The sequence below is a fragment of the Sinocyclocheilus rhinocerous genome, unplaced genomic scaffold, assembly GCF_001515625.1.
Source record: "Sinocyclocheilus rhinocerous isolate Xijiao unplaced genomic scaffold, SAMN03320098_v1.1 scaffold1441, whole genome shotgun sequence".
NCBI classification, from domain to species: domain Eukaryota; kingdom Metazoa; phylum Chordata; class Actinopteri; order Cypriniformes; family Cyprinidae; genus Sinocyclocheilus; species Sinocyclocheilus rhinocerous.
Window position 1 is genome coordinate 791,550 of NW_015654063.1, and position 16,657 is coordinate 808,206.

At 37.7% G+C, this 16,657-nt stretch overlaps 2 protein-coding genes across 2 annotated transcripts; one reads left to right on the forward strand and one right to left on the reverse strand.

The window, feature by feature from the left end:
• The first annotated feature begins 1,277 nt into the window (after window positions 1-1,277).
• slc23a3 (solute carrier family 23 member 3) lies at window positions 1,278-7,910 on the forward strand. Its single transcript, XM_016523307.1, has 12 exons — window positions 1,278-1,412; window positions 1,706-1,842; window positions 1,936-2,006; window positions 2,137-2,210; window positions 3,223-3,404; window positions 3,599-3,683; window positions 5,797-5,992; window positions 6,092-6,342; window positions 6,463-6,568; window positions 6,765-6,932; window positions 7,035-7,130; window positions 7,648-7,910. Exons 1-12 carry the CDS (start codon window positions 1,278-1,280, stop codon window positions 7,908-7,910), a joined length of 1,764 nt encoding a protein of 587 aa, XP_016378793.1.
• Window positions 7,911-10,294: 2,384 nt separating this feature from the next.
• On the reverse strand, window positions 10,295-16,205 carry LOC107716791 (indian hedgehog B protein-like). The gene is made up of 3 exons (XM_016523350.1): window positions 14,748-16,205; window positions 12,847-13,108; window positions 10,295-11,008 (listed from the first exon to the last, which is right to left on the reverse strand). The coding sequence occupies exons 1-3, from the start codon at window positions 15,045-15,047 to the stop codon at window positions 10,329-10,331; spliced, it is 1,242 nt and encodes a 413-aa protein (XP_016378836.1). The 5' UTR covers window positions 15,048-16,205; the 3' UTR covers window positions 10,295-10,328.
• Between the last annotated feature and the right edge of the window lie 452 nt (window positions 16,206-16,657).

Sequence of the window (16,657 nt, forward strand, 5' to 3'; positions counted from 1 at the left end):
AAAACTAAAATTAAATCATCTTTGAGAGCAAGGGGGCCCCCTGGTGTATCGGGGGCCCTACGCAGCTTGCGTATTTTGCATATAGCGAGGATCGGCTCTGCACATACACACACACATTTCGGTAAGACGAAAATGTTCTTTAATTTTTTGCATGTTTGTCACACTTAAATGATTCAGATCATCAAACAAATTTTAATATTACACAAAGATAAACCAAGTAAATACAAAATGCAGTTTTGAAATAATGATGTCATTTATTAAGGGAAAAAAGCTGTCCAAACCTGCCTGCCCTATGTGAAAAAGTAATTGCCCCCTAAATCTAATAACTGGTGTTGCCACCCTTGGCAGCAACAACAGCAATTAAACGTTTGCGATAAATGGCAATGAGTCTTTCACATCGCTGTGGAGGAATTTTGTCCCACTCTTCTTTGCATAATTGTTTTAATTAAGCCACATTGGAGGATGAATGGACAGTTTAAGGTCATGCCACAGCATCTCAATCGGATTTAAGATCTGAATCTTGAAAGTGTGAAAAATATGCACAAAAAAAAAAAACCAGGAAGGGGGCAAAAACTTGTTCACATCACTGTATATATATATATATATATATATATATTTGTAATTACCCATTTGTAATGAATTTTCAATTCAGTACATTTAAAATTTATAAATTTTAAATGTAATATCTTTTAATACACTACAGTTAAAATTATGATCAAGTACTTTACATGTGCTTTAATATGTTAGTCAACACATCAAAATAAGTGCACTTCTTTAAAGCATGACAAAAGATCATTAAAATGATGAAATGTTTAATTTGACTTTATTAAAGTGCACTTTTTACTCTCTGTAAGTGTGCTTAAGTGGCATTTTATTACATATTAGCTGCAAGCACAGTTTTTTAAAGAATGCTTTTAAGATTTGAAGTACACTACAATTGCACATTTATTACAATTAAGCACACTTATTTTTAAAAATGGTAAGTTTAACAGTAATCTTACAGTCAAAATCACAGGTTTCTCCACAAGTCATATCAGCTTCCCAAGCAAAGCTGTTGCAATAATCCATTGTTATTTTAAGTCAATGGGAAGATAATGATTAAAAGGAGTAATGCTGATGAAAAACCACACATTGCATAACTGAGTCAAAGGCCATCATATGAGGAGGAAACGGAGGGAGAAAGAAAGAAGGAATTTAGTTAACACTGTAAACAGAGTGACAGCACAAATAGTATTTTAAGGAAAGACAAAGAAGAAGGAAAGAAAAAGGCAAAAACAATGCTGAAGACTGATAGATGTAAGAAACTGTCATGTAAAGAGCAACCTTTGGACCCAGAAAGGCCTGGAAGAACAGAGAGCCTAGATGTGAATTCCAGTCCTTCATTGTTGCTGAATATTGCCCTTGCACTCCAAGTAAGTATTTATTTATTTATATTCCTTATCTCTTTTGCAAGTTAATAAAGTCATATAGTACAGTAGAGTACAATAAAAGCATGCACTTTAACTCCTGCGTGGATCACAGCTATATACTGTAGTTGTTGAAACTGAAGTCATCCTTGATTTTCTTTTGTAACTTGAAAATATACTTTCACATTTTAGTTAGTTTATGCTGAAATCTTACCTCATAATGAATTACATAAACGGGGCAAACATTGAACACAACAACTGAAAAAGTAAAAAGTGTTTTGCTCTCTGTCTCCAAACAGCATGTGTTGGTACTGTCCTCTCTGTGTGCGCTGGTTGTGGAAACACTCATTCAGGAAGTAGACAAAGACAGAATAGTGGCCTATGTGTTCTTTAACTCGGGTATATCTACACTGCTGCAGAGCTGGATTGGATCACGGTAAGATAACATTTACCCTGTTGCTTTCCATGTAAGCTGATATAGTTGTACTAAAGCATCTATAGGGTTAAGTCCAATGTTTCCTCTGTTTAGTTTGCCATTGATCCTGGCTCCATCTTTGGACTTTCTAATCCCTGTCTTGGCTCTGCTTTCTGCTCAGTCAGGTGAGAATGGCAGAATTAAAATGAAGCCAAAGACTAACTAAATACCTACCCAATTAAACATACTAACAAACCCAATGAAACCCATCTACAGAAAAAAAATGTAATTGGTGCTGATTGTATTGTGTGTTAGGGACTGCTGTGGCCTGCAGGGGGCAGTGCACTGAACCAGAGAAGCCTGTGGCCCCAGCACACCCAATAAGAGAGGTAGAGCACAGTGCTGTCCATGGTGCTGAACACTCAGACCACCCTCCATTGTCACATTGTTCTACAGTAGCCATAGTAACAGCAGATCCCACTTTCCAAAAAGAAGTAGGCAGATTTATTTATTTATTTTATTTATTTATTTATTACAGCTAACTAAAACCATTTAAACAGTTCTGCTACTTGAAATAAAATAAATGCTTACAGAAATAAAATATGTATCTATGTATGTACGTATTTAAGGGTTTTTAAAGGTAAATAAAAAATGTGCTTCTTGAAATAAAATAAATTTCAACTGAAATAAAAAGAATTAAACTATATGTCAGCTAGTTGCCAAGGCAACATTTCCAATTTTCATTGAAAAACCAAAATAACCAAAACTAAATAAACAAATTAATAAAATGTATCAAAAATTATATACAAAAGAAATAATAAAAATGACAAAACACACAACAAAATTGCTACAACTTTAACTACAATTAAAGTGGAAATAAAATATAAAAATTAAATTAAATTCAAAATATTAACAAAAAATATAATAGTATATAAATGATACTAAATTAATAGAAATGCTTCTTGGGCACCAAATTAGCATATTAGAGTGATTTCTGAAGGATCATGTGACTTTGAAGACTGAAGTAATGATGCTGAAAATTCAGCTTCCCGTCACTGGAATAAATTACATTAAAAAAATTAATTTAAACAAAACAGTTATTGTAAAAGTATTTGTAATAATATTCCACGGCATTACTGTTTTAAATAAAATCTAATTAAAAATATCACCAAAAACTGTAATATATCAATGATTTATTTATTTATTTATTTTTAAGATAAGCAAATATTTGATATATATATATATATATTATATTTACATATTATATTGACAGTTCATATTTATCATCTTGATTTGTATGTACTGAATGTGTCTTTGCAAGTTTGTCAGTGCTTGTCCATTAAAGTTTCATTATACTTATTATACTTGGCGTATTGTGTGTATGTGTTGGTGTGTGTGCAGTTGAGAGGCATGGCTGTGGCTGCTGGTATGGTGCAGCTCGCTGTGGGTTTGACTGGTCTGGGTGGCTTTGCACTGGGACGTTGTGGACCATTAGTTCTGGCTCCTCTCCTCTGCATTCTGGGTTTTTCCATCTACAGGGAAGCAGCACTGTTTTGTTCTGACCACTGGGGCATGGCTGCACTGTAAGCAAACACTTTCCTGAAGTCTTTGATATTGTGTACACTGTCCAGGAAAAAAAACAGCAGTTTATAATATTAGTAATTGAACAATATAGAAACACCCCCCTATAAGAAAGAATAAATTTTTCTTTTGTACTTTCGCACTCAGTGTGCAACTACATAGATACACATAAATAAATGTTTCTTTTTTTTTTCAGGGCAATTGTTCTTCTTGTGATCCTGTCTCAGCATCTGCACTACTTTCTGCGGCTGTCGGTGTTCTCCGTCTGCAAGAGACTTTCTGTGAGTCAAATAAAGGGGTTTTTAGGGTTTCTTAAGGCTGGAATACACTATAAGACTGAACTGATTTTAAAACACTATGATACACTTGCTGATTTCTTTGTAAATGGCTATATTTATAGAGCATCATGCACTAAATGACTTAGAATCACACAGTAACTTGCACAGAAACATGTGCCTCTAAGAGACTAATTGAAATAAGATGCTTGAATCGGTATGAAATATTAAACATGTTTGATATCCTCCAGCTGGATGGAATCAAAGTTTAAAGCTAAAAAATCAGTCAGTGCCCATCATACACTACATGATTTTCTGTGAAATCTGCAGTCTGTCTCTGACTTTCGGAAACTATCACTAAAGAAACCTAAAAGTATAGTGTATTCCAGACATTATTTTGATTTTGAGAGCCATTTCTGCAAGTGTTTCTTCACTTTTTAATGTTGTGTGACTTTCCACAAAAAAAAGAAATTTACTTTCACTTCCAAAACTAGTCTAACACAGACACCTTCAGTCATGCTTTATGGGATTTCCTGTGTTGCACTGGTAGTCGAGCTCTTTTACAGCTTTTAACCTGCAGTACATTAGATCAGTGTTTTGCCTGTAAGAAGATTATATCATTGATCTGGGCAAAGTTTCCCAATCAAGATATGCCTTGTGTTACAGTGATCTTTGGCTAAAATGTTCTTAATTTAATATGAGGTTGAATGTTGTCAAAGGTTATGGGAAACAGGTTAAAGCAATTTATGAGTGATCGTAAGCTCGTATTGGAATCTTGCTTTTGGGAAATCCTTATTGGTTTTTCTCTGCTGTGTGGAACTAGACAGTGCCTGACTGTCTAGATATTATTCTCATCCATCTGTGTGCGTCTGTGTAAATGTTTTGATGTGGGAGTGTTTGTGTGCAGCTTAAAATGTATGAATTACATTATCCAATGTTGGTGTATTTTTTTACAGCATTTATTAATGTTAATTTATAAATATAAATGCTAAAATGTATCAGTATATGTAAAAACATTAACCTAGATTAATGCTTGTTTTCTTTTTAAAGGTTGGAATATATTTAAAATTTTTGCTGAAAAGTTTGGGGCCAATATGATTTTTTGAGAAAGAAATTTGATCCTTTTATTCAACAAAGATGCATTAAATTGGTCAAAAGTGACAGTAAAGACACTTATAATGTTACCAAAAATTTCTATTTCAAATAAATGCAGAACAAAAAAAAAAAAACGTATCACAGAAATATTACAGTGTTGGGGGTATTACAAGTAACGCAAGTTTTATAATCAGATTAGTTTTTCAAGTAACTAGTAAAGTAATTATATTAAGAACATGTGAGAATAAAATCTGTCGACGAAAAAAAAAATCCTCGCTTTTTCGCACTGGTGTGAATAGCCCCATAGGGATCTATTGTTTCGATTCAAAAGCGTCATCGCGCCGAATTTTTGTGAAAAGCCCTTAACACTACTTTTTTGAGTTACTGTTTCAAATAAGTAACACCGGTTTTATTGCATTACTTTTAGAAGTAACTTTCCACAACACTGAAATATTAAACAACACAACTGTTTTAAAGATTGGTAATAATAATACAAATTTCTCAAGCCGCACATCAGCATATTAGAATGATTTCTGAATGATCATGGGACACTGAAGACTGGAGTAATGATGCTGAAAATTCAGCTTTGTCATATCAGTAAAATATATACAACAGATCAAATATATTACAATAGAAAACAGTTATTTTAGATTGTAATAATATTTCACTATATTACTGTCTTTATTGTATTTTATATCAAATAAATGCACCCCTTGTGAGCATAGGAGACTTTTAAAAAACATTTTTAAAAATCTTACCAACCACAAACTTTTACATATATATCGCATAGATTTAAAATGAGGCAAATGTGGCATCTGCAAATACATGATGACCTTTTTTTAGAACTACTATTTTTCCATTTTTGCAATTAATTTTAACCATCTGGTCTTTTTGTATATGGTGCAATGACATTTATGCACTAAAGGGTCCATATACTGTTGGGTCACTGTATGTAAGGTCCCTTTTTAGGTCCACACCCTATAACAGATATATTGTCCCTGCTCTTTGTGCCCGTTTTGTGTAGGTACTTCTGTCTGTGATGGTGACGTGTGGTGTTTGTGCTGCATTGGTGCACTGGGGACATGTCCATCTGAACTCTGTGACCCACATGCTCTCGACAAAGAGAAACGCCACCTTCATTCAGTCCAGGAACAGTCCACACTCACCTGATTTTTTCTTTCCTAATGACTCTGTACCCTGGCTGGACTTCCCCCTTCCTGGTAACGTGAAAGTTCTGTTTTCAGTTTTAGTAGCCTTGTAGCAGTGTGCTCGAAATTTTACTTTTTTTGTTGATCTTTATGTTTCTTGTGTACTTTCAGCGCCAGCACTCCCCCTGCTGTCTGGAAAAAGTATTGCAGCAGGAGTGGCAGGAGGCCTGTCTAGCAGCATTAGCTCTCTGGCTGTGTACGTGGTGGCAGCTCGGCTCCTGAAGGCTCCTGTGCCCCCAGCACATGCCTGTAACAGGGGCCTGTGTGTGGATGGACTGGGAAGTGTGCTCTCTGGCCTGATGGGGGCGCCAGTAGGACTGTGCAGCAGTGTGCCTAATGCATGTGTTATTGGGCTCAGCCAGGTAAGAGACTGACTGTATTGATGCTTTCACAAAAGTATTATGATTGTTAGGTTTGCCTAGGATTAACTTTGTTAATGTTTATTGTAATATCTCTTCATGATGTTTCTCTCTTTCTCTCAGTCTGGGTCCCGGAGCACAGTGCAGCTCGCTGGGGTGTTGTTGTTAATTCTGGGTGTGTCTCCTCAATTAGCTCAGATGCTCTGCTCAGTCCCTCTGGCCATCCATGGTGATCATCATTTTATATTTTTATCTCTCTTCATTTTATGATACACTAGATGGACAAAAGTTTGGAATAATTAAGATTTTTTTATTGAAAGAAGTCTGTTATGCTCACCAAGTTATGGTTTCAGCCCAATTAACTTGTTAGGACTATGGCGTTATACTCATAGTCTAAATGTTTGCGCGTGCTCTTGTTCTCTCAGGTGCTGTGCTCGGCGTGACATACACACTTGCCGTAGCAACAGGCATAACTTACTTCCAACATGCAGATGTTGACTCTGGACGCAACATTTTCAACATCGGCTTCACAGTGTTCATGTCATTAGCACTGCCACGCTGGTTCAGACTTCACTCTAGTTTTATACAAACAGGTATGGTGTAATGCAACCGCTTCATTAAAGGACATTATATACTGTACATCATTTGGACATGAGTCTGTTTCATTGTATGAATTTTCATCTCTTTGTGTTTAGGTGTACCCAGTGTTGATGTTTTTCTCCAGTCTCTTTTAACCTTACCCGTTTTCTTTGTGGGGGTTTTGGCTTTTCTTCTAGAGCACACTGTTTCAGGTAAAACAACACAGAAGTACACTACCATTCAAACGTTTGTGGTCTGAAAGATTGTTTTAAAAGAAAGAATCATATAATTCTCACCAAGACTGCATTTATTTACAGTATAAGATCAAAAATACAGTAAAAACAGTAATATTGTGAAAATGATTATTACAATTTAAAATGACTGTTTTCTATTTTAATATATTTTAACATTTAATTTATTTCTGTGATGGCAAAGCTGAATTTTCAGCAGCATTACTCCAGTCTTCAGTGTCACATGATCCTTCAGAAATCATTCTAATATGCTGATTCGATGCTCAAGAAACATTTCTTGTTATTATCAATGTTGAAAACCGTTGTGCTGCTTCATATTTTAGTGGAAACTGTGATCATTTTTATTTCAGGATTTTTGATGAATTGATTTATTTCAAATGGAAGTCGTTTGCAATATCATAAATGTATTTACTGTCATTTACAGAGTTTTTTCCTAAAATAAAGCACTAAATTAATGTCTGTGATTTTTGGTATTTAGGGACTTTGCCTGAGAGGGGTCTTGTGCGACATGAAGGCACAAAGAAGATTCTGTCTCTCGCTGACCAGCAGCAGGGTTACAGCCATAGTCCAAATGCGGTGTATGACCCACCTCCACTTGTGATGAAAGTGCTGGACCTGAGCGGCTTGAGAACCGTCCCGTTCTGTGCCTGCAGAAGCCCACCTGTTGAAGAGGTGGTAGTGACAGTACCAGAGATGTCTAGCCTATTACCTGACAAGGATGCTGGTGTTAGCAGTGGCTGAATTTTTGGTGTTCAGTCCAACTTTTATTTTAGTTTTTTGTATTTAACTTCTGGTTTGCTTTTTATAAATTGTATTATGTTTACGAGTGGTACAGTTTTGTATTAATTCAGTTGTTCTGAACCTTTTTGACTCGAGGACCCCCCATTAATCAACAAAATGTTTAATTTTTTTAAGTTATTTATTAGATCATTTAAGTTAAAGGGATAGTTCACCCAAAAATGGGGACATGAAAATTTGATGTTTATCTGCTTACCCCCAGGGCATCCAAGATGTAGGTGACTTTGTTTCTTCAGTAGAACACATATGATGATTTTTAACTCCAGCCGTTGCAGTCTATCAGTCATATAATGCATGGCAATGGTAACAAAATCTATGAGAGTAAAAAAAACATGCACAGACAAATCCAAATTAAACCCTACGGCTCGTGACGACACATTGATGTCCTAAGACACCAAACGATCGGTTTGTGCCAGAAATCGAACACGTTTGTGTTCTACTGAAGAAACAAAGTCACCTACATCTTGGATGCCCTGGGGGTAAGCAGATAAACATCAAATTTTCATTTTTGGGTGAACTATCCCTTTAAGTTAGATTGTTTTATTTTATTAATAATATTACTATTATTAATAATTTATTAATAGTAATATATTCATTTGAGGCCCCCTCGTGGGTCCCAGCCCCCGTTGAGTTTCGGAGGTGAAATCCCATTCATTTTCTCCATAGGGAAATAGGTTTTTAAGATAATTTTAAAGATTTTTAAGACCTGTTTTGAGCTCCAAGGTTCTTGATCGGTGGTAAATGCTTTTCTTAGAATTTGTAGTGTACAAACTACATTACCCATGATACCTTGCAGAAAATTCCACCAATGAGAGAGCAAGTGAGCAAATTTGCCAAAAGAGCTTGCAGTGAACGTCCACTGCATGAATCATCACAAATAACATACTCTTCTGGTGTACCTACTCTTAAAATAGCTAAATATTTTAATATATATTAATATTTTCAATAAATTTAAAATATATTGTTTTTATAGCTATGATTAAAATGTAAAATTAATTCGTTTTGTTTTACCAGCGTTTTTAATTTATGTCATTCGCAATGCTTCATTGGATTGTAGTTCTTTCCCTCACTAAATCCAGTACACAGTCTTGTACCTTTGTCTTTATATCTGATTTTCGAATATCTTTTGTACATTAAATAAAAGTTTGTGATGATGTGATTCACCTCATAGCTGGTTGATTTGGTTCATGGCTTGTAATGCCATAATGAAGTCTTTTAAAATCCCTATTGGAAAAATGAATGGAAAAAATACTTCCGGAACCAACGCCGCTGAAAAAGTGTCTGAACACTAATGCACTCTATTAATACACCCTATACATTTTAGCATGGAGTTCTGAAAACAGAGAAATGTAGTCAGGAGACTAAAGAAAGACAAAGGCAGATATTTCCATAACCTTTAATTCTGAAAAATAGATCTTTAAATAGTTTTACAAATATTATATAATTTCTGACATCTTTAAGTAAAATGTAAATAATGCCACAAAACAGATAAATACAGTAAGTTGTATGGGAAACTGAGTATCACTGCATAAAGCACACATAAGGACTACATAAACTGGCATAAACATTGCACAGAGTAAACTCTTAATTTGTTCGAATGAAGCCTTCATAAAAGTACCCTAACCTAATAATGTATGCTAGATGGAGAAATACAGTGTACAATGTGACCATTAAATACTTGATTAAGTTGGGACAGACACCTCTAGGTTTACAGCAAGAAACATGTAACTGACCATATGAATGAATGCAAAACGGTTATCATGGACCGCTCTGGACCTGAACGTACATTTTCCTGATGTTTAAAGACCTTAACCCAGTTGTAAAGTGTATGTTTCTATGGGTGTGTTTGTGTGTACCTTCCACTCTCATTTATTTTCTAACAGAACTTCCTCCTCCGTCTCAAACCTTATCAGGCCGCGTTGGTCTGATTGCCTGTGATTGAGTCACTGCATACCTGAGTATAAAGCAAATTCATCTATAGTTTCCTCACTTCCACGCCTATAATGATATGTTTATTGAATGTGTGTGTGTGTATAAAAGAGAAAGAGACTGAATAGGAGATATCTGAGCGGAAATGTGTGCGTCTTGATATATTTGTGATAATGTTCCAGTGTAGGCAGTATAGAAAACCCATCTGAAAGTGTTAAATATGGGTTATAAAGATCAATTTTGTCACGTCCAATGTCCACTTCCTCAAACGGGGCTCGACCCATAGAATAGCTGCATCCTTTCTAGTCGTTTAGGGTCTATTCAGGGTCATAACTGATTGTGTTCTTCATTTCAGGACTTTCTTACTTCGCTTTCTTTTAGATCCTTCCAAAACTTGTTTTCGAGTGACATTCTCATTCCCCCTGCTTGTTTTCATCTGTCATTGTCCATCATGCTCCAGGGATGGAAGTGTGTTGGATCCAGCACATGAGTCCCAACCCAGTGCAGCAGTGAGGAATACCAGTGTATCCCCACAGCCTGATGTCCAACTGTCCCTCCCCAGCTAGAAAGTACCCTGAGTGGGCCGAAAACCCAGTGAGCCAGCCAGTGCTGGTCCACGGCTGCGTAGCAGGAGGAAACCACGCCATTGACCACCACCGTGCCGTGGCGGGTGAGCGGCGCAAAAACCCCCTTGTCCTCCTGTATTTGGATCCTAGTGACCCGGGACAGATGTCCCTGCTGTCCTGCTCCTCGTGTGGACACCACGCACTGACCTGGCAGCACGTCACTAGCAAATACAGACTTCAGCTCTGCACTCGCTACAGGCCCTGAGCAGTTCCCTTCGGATACAAACAGGAGATGTGCCGCCGTCAAGGTCAGTTTAGCACCCGTGTCCGTCTCGATGGCAAAGAACTGCTTCTCTGCAGAAGGATCGCGGTCTAGGAAGGCGATGACTTCGCTGTAGATGAGCGGCCCGCTTCCGTCGCTCTCTGATGAAGCGAGTACTTTTTCTCCAGGCTGTAAGCTGTCCATAGTCTTCACGCTTCCATCCTCAACGGTGACAAGAGCCGATGCGGGAAAACAGCCGCCGGTTTTTGCAGCCACAGAGTGCTCTGAAAGAGAAATATAATGACAAACTAACAATAAAATTGTCCCTTTTCTCTCCTTGATGCACACAGTAGCCTAAAATAATTCCAAAGGTCTCGTGTGTTTATTAAAGCTCGGGGTTGGATTGTTCAGATGGCACAGTGCCATTCTCAGATTAATCTTCAATCTTTAAAACACACACACCCAAGCACAAACACACTCCCGTTCTCGTTGTAAACCCATAAAAATCCAATCAAACAGAGAGTTGCAGTGGCAAAATAACCTGGCGTGTGCAGGCAAACATTTCAAGCGCCATCCTTCAAGCTAATTAGTTTTTTCGCACGACTCTACTCAGCAGGTAAAAATGCAATAAAAGCTCATAAATAACCACTTGATTGAATCCCAGCTCCCTATGACTTCTGTCCAACAGAAGTGACTGGGGTCTGGAGCGATGTATGCATTACAAAAACCGGAATGAGTCTTAAGTCTCTGTTGAGTCCTACACAAATATTTGGGAAAGGTAAGTACCAAGGCCAGGTGATAAGACAGGCTGAGATAAGAGATCTGAGAAAAGGGGACAACAGAGTTGCCGTCTGGAAAACAAAGGGCTTGGTTAATCATCTCACAGCACTTTAGCAGCCAGTCCTACTTCTTAAGGCACATTCTCTCTCTCTTACATAAATACACACACACACACACATACATACATATTTACTCTTATGCACTTCTAGCATATGTATGTGTGCTCACAACTCCAAATTTAATGTTGTTTTGTTTATATTTGAGTTCTGAAGAACTTAATTTACATGATATTTCGTAATGTTGTATCATCTCTGGTTAACTGTATCTTTCTTCTTTTTATACTGACGTACGTGCCTGAAATCTTGCAATAACAGTTGAAGAAGCCAACTGAAGAACACACCTATAGAGGACTTTGATAAAGCAGAAGTAGACAACAGGTCTTGCTTGTGTTTGCATGCTCTATCAGAAAGATAACAGAAGGGCCTCAAATATGTCCACACACAGGTCTCATTTCTCTCTAGCAGTGGTGAAATGATTGAAGTAGAATAAGTTACCAAGTTGAATTGTCCCAGATTCTTACTGGCAGCTAGGTGATGAGATAAACAAATAATCCTAAACATTTGCAGAAAGAAGTATCATGAAGAAAAGGTATTGCAAGTTTGCTGGGTTTTGTCGGCACATTAAAAAAAAAAACTTTTTGTTGTTCCAGTTATGTATGTGTTTGTGTGGTAAGGATGTGTGTTAAATTAAATTACTTCATTATCTTCAATGAGAAGACAATGTGTGCAACAGGTCATTTTTAGCATCCGAAAAATGAAAATGCAGGTCAAGAGAGAAGAAGAGACAATAAAACACTAAATGGGTGCACTTTTACTTTCCTGGTTGTCTGGCCAATAATTTGGTCTCTGGTGACTCAGGTAGAGGCAGGTGTTTAAGGTTTAATGATGTGGTCTGTTACCTGTTGTTACCTTCATCCCAGGTCTACCACTTATCTCACCCAAGTTAATGAGAAATGACCATCTTCACCACAATAGGACACACCTGATTTAACTGCACACTGAATGCATATGAACCTTTCAGTCTGGAGTCTCTTAGTTCAAACATCGGAGATCAGACTGGACAGTTTTACACCATCAATCATAACGCTGTTTTTTTAAATTCACATAATATTCCAATTTTCCCCTTTTAGATGAACTCAACTATAAATGTAAACTATTGAAGTTCAATGTATAAAGTCTCTGGCTGAATGTTATATTATATTACTCTGTATAGCACATTGGATATGGTTACGTTTCATATAGTTGTATTGTAAATAAACAGATATATGTAGTCTCAGCCCTACCTGACTTGACGCTGCAGTGGATGTAAGATTTGGACTCATAGTAGACCCAATCAAATCCGGCCTCCACCGCAAGACGTGCCAACATGCCATATTTATTACGGTCGCGATCAGAGGTGGTGATATCGACAGCTCTTCCTTCGTAATGCAGCGAATCTTCAAAGTGATTGCCGTCTTCATCCCAACCCTCGGTCACCCTGAGCTTCACCCCGGGCCACATGTTCATCACAGAGATAGCCAGAGAGTTCAGCTTATCTTTACAGCGCTGTGAATGCAACAAGGAAATATGTTTAGGTTACACACGGGGAAGATGATGGCTTGCATTTACTGGAATTTTGCAAGAAATACGCAAACAAGACAAGTTATAACTCCAAAGGGCAAAACAGACTGAATCTCTCTCTCTCTCACACACACACACACACACTTACATCACAGGGCAAGACAGAAGACAGGCAGAATTGATGCAAATGACATTTCTGTTGTTGAGGTAAATAAAAACATATCCAGAGATCTGCAAATGATACTTTAAAGAGTCCAGGATCACCTCTTTAATGAGTTGAAGTGTGAATGGCTATAACACCACAAATAATATGTGAAATAAATGAACGGGCTAAATCTTTAAATATTGTTTACATAAAGATGATTTGATTACTCTGATTTAAGTTTTGGAAATTAGTATTTAACTTCCATTTGTTTACCCCGTTTTGTATCTTCCATGCAGAGCTCACGGTACACTTTCCAATAATTAGTTTTTGCTTTCCTAAATAAAGTAGAATTTATTCCTAAATTAACTAATTAAAAGAGTTTCTGTAATCCCAGTTTTTCTACATTAACATGCCATACAATATGCAATAGTTTTTGTTTTTAACCCAGGCACCTCTCTTTCATGCCTGAAGAGTTTGTTTTCAAAAGCACCCGTAAAACATTATATAATGACAAATTATTAAATCATGAGGAGAACTGAGTGATGCTTGAACCCACAAATATATACTGACTTATTTTTACCATTCCACAGGTATTTTTCAACGACCAAGGTACAAAATGTTGAGTGATTCACTAACCACATTCACCACCCTTTAGAATACACAAGACAAATTTGCTTTTAACAGCAAATTCATATTTCGGCATGGAAACAAGCGTTCATTACCAAAGCACAGATATACTGTAACTAACCACAATTTCGGCTTCATTATTTGGAAAGGAAATAAGAGTCATAAGTTCAGATTCATGAGTTATTTAAGATTTATTTATAAATTGTTTAAATAAACCACAAACTAAATGGAAAGTGTATTTATTTTTGAAACTATTTCCATTTATGACTAATAAGTCATACTCTAATGTTAGGTTTTTTTTTATATATTTTTTTTAATATTCACATTGTACATAAAAGAGCACATGAACATATTGAAAAGTATTTGACAGGTCCTAGATTTTCCTTGAATGACCTATAAGTTCCACAGAGAACCATCATAAGAACATAATATTCTCTAGTCATGTAACAAACAATCTGTTTTCTGCTTTGAAGAATTAAGAAACCAATATGCTGATCTGGACCAGCAACGTAACATCATTAACTTTTTTAAATCCCCAAAGAACCATACAGCCAAACTCAAGAACCCAAACGTAAGATTTTGTTTTAAAAAAAAACATAAGATTCTCTGCTGAGCCCGAGAGCCATCGAAGAAGCTTTATTATTAAGCGATTTTATGAGACAAACCGCTGTCAGCAATCAATTCCTTTGAAAGCTGTGAAGATCGATAGGAGCGCGTCGGTGGGACTGAGCAAAGGGCACACCGCTGAGCAACAGGTTTAATGCGCTCGAAATCGAATCAACGCCACTGAGTGTGTTTCTAATGGGCAGATAATTTAATTCATTCGAGCTGCATTATCCAAGTGTCGCTCACCTGCGTCATGAGTCGATCCGCACCTGTGTTCTCCTCATCTTTGAAGATGATATCGGGGTTGTAGTTCGGTGTGAGCTCTTTAAAGCGCTCCGAGGTCCTGGTGATCTTGCCCTCGTGTCTCCCACTGGCTCCCAGTGTCTTTTCGGCTACATTTGGACTAAACTGCTTGTAATTAAGGGGTGTCAATTTCTTTGGAGGCCGCCTTTTCCCATGTCCCCTCCCCGGCCCACAGCCCTCGTTAACAGGTGCGAAAATCAGGGCGCAGCCGACGAGGAGCCCAAACACCACGGGAAGACGCATTCCACCCCAACCCGCCGGGCACTCCGACACGGAGTGGTTCGGTGGCACAGCTCGCCGTTCAATTTGAAACTACCCCCCGGAAGATCCTTATTCCCCCCCACGGGGTAAAAGATGGGGAGGACAAAACCTCTACTTCTTTATCACCCTTATCCTCGCCATCGTCCGTGCGTAAAAGGCGCTTTACGCAGAGGCTGTCATGGAGAGACGCCGGAGAAAAGATCCAGTGATACCAAGTGTTCAGTGCCCATAGAATGCGAAACGCTGGTCTCTCGAGAAAATCACAGAAATGAGAGTGAGCAGGCAAGTCCATTTATTTATCTAACAGATTCTAGGAGCGAGGGATACAGGGTGACTCCGACGCACACTGGGAGAGCTGTCAGACTCGAAGAGACTGCTGCGGCTGCTGTCTTTGAATGAGCACGTCCTTTGGCGCACGTCAAGTGATCTGAGTTGCCGGCGAACTGAGACCGCACCCTGCCAGTTTTTGCCCCTCTCTATCCCTGCCTGCCACTCCTCCCCATGGGTCACATTGGGTGCGTCGTATACCCACCGGCTCCCTTTAACGCTTCACAGCGCCTGGCTGGGCAAACACAAGTCTCGGGGAAGAACTGTGGATTCAGACTCTCCCATTCATAGATCCACAAATAGAGAACGAGCCTGGCTGCTCCTCAAACAAACGTGAGCGACTGCTGCCCTCCCCTACCTCTTTATAACATTGATACGCTTCAGGAAACACACTAGACTAGAACCTGGCGCATTCGTTTGAATGATTGTTCATTTATTCATCAGAAGACGCCCGTTTGTTTAGGCTGTTCATTTAGGGTGACAGGTGTAACGACGTTACTTATGAGTCAAAGACAAGTGATTTTTTTTTTGTCCTGATCTATTGTTATGCAATGTTACATAAAAGTAAAGTGGTGTCTAGAAATAAGAGAAAATACTGACACTCTTTAAAAAAATAAGGAAGAAATAGGGATGTTGTTTGCAGAAGTAGTTTGGCAATGTTTTCAAAAAAATAAGCAGTAAAGCAATTTTGTTTTCAAATATTAATATTTGAAAACATTTATTTGTCCAGCCAGATCAAATCCAGTATGGTGTAATAAATAGGAAGGAAGCCATTTTGGTGTCATGTGATCTTTTAGACCCTCATAACTATGTGTCAGGTCATTAAAAAAATTGCAAATTTTAAATCAAATGGAATAACTCTCAATATTTGTGACTTTAAAAATCATGACATTTGTACTAGATTTCAAAATTATTTCTCCTTTGTCATCTTGGGCATCCTTATCTGCATTGACCCTCATGGCAATTCATTATAGCTTATGGACAAGCATTGTGAAAATTCAGTTGAGCTGAAAAAATGTTGGTTTGTATATTACAGCCTCCTGGTTCCAGGTTCGATTCACATTAGCTGCTCAATGGATCTTATTTGTATCCAATATTAAAGGACAGAGCTCCAGGGTGTGCTGGCCTATGCTAAGGTAATGGGCAGTGGTGGGACCTGCATGAGGGATTCACTGTTCTAATTGAAGATGAAGCTGGTAAAGAAGGGAGCGTATAGCTTGGAAGACTGTTACACAGGAGCAGCTCTATTCTACAGCACTGAGAGA

What these genes read in the sequence shown, in the direction of transcription:
- slc23a3 (XM_016523307.1), top strand. Translation starts at nt 1,278, where the DNA reads ATGCTGAAGACTGATAGATGTAAGAAACTGTCATGTAAAGAGCAACCT. An exon ending in CCGTCTGCAAGAGACTTTCT is followed by an intron (nt 3,684 to 5,796) that starts GTGAGTCAAATA and finishes CGTTTTGTGTAG; the next exon opens with GTACTTCTGTCTGTGATGGT. An exon ending in GTGTTATTGGGCTCAGCCAG is followed by an intron (nt 6,343 to 6,462) that starts GTAAGAGACTGA and finishes TCTTTCTCTCAG; the next exon opens with TCTGGGTCCCGGAGCACAGT.
- LOC107716791 (XM_016523350.1), bottom strand. Translation starts at nt 15,047, where the DNA reads ATGCGTCTTCCCGTGGTGTTTGGGCTCCTCGTCGGCTGCGCCCTGATT. An exon ending in CGGATCGACTCATGACGCAG is followed by an intron (nt 13,109 to 14,747) that starts GTGAGCGACACT and finishes TTGCATTCACAG; the next exon opens with CGCTGTAAAGATAAGCTGAA. An exon ending in CCACTGCAGCGTCAAGTCAG is followed by an intron (nt 11,009 to 12,846) that starts GTAGGGCTGAGA and finishes TTTCTCTTTCAG; the next exon opens with AGCACTCTGTGGCTGCAAAA.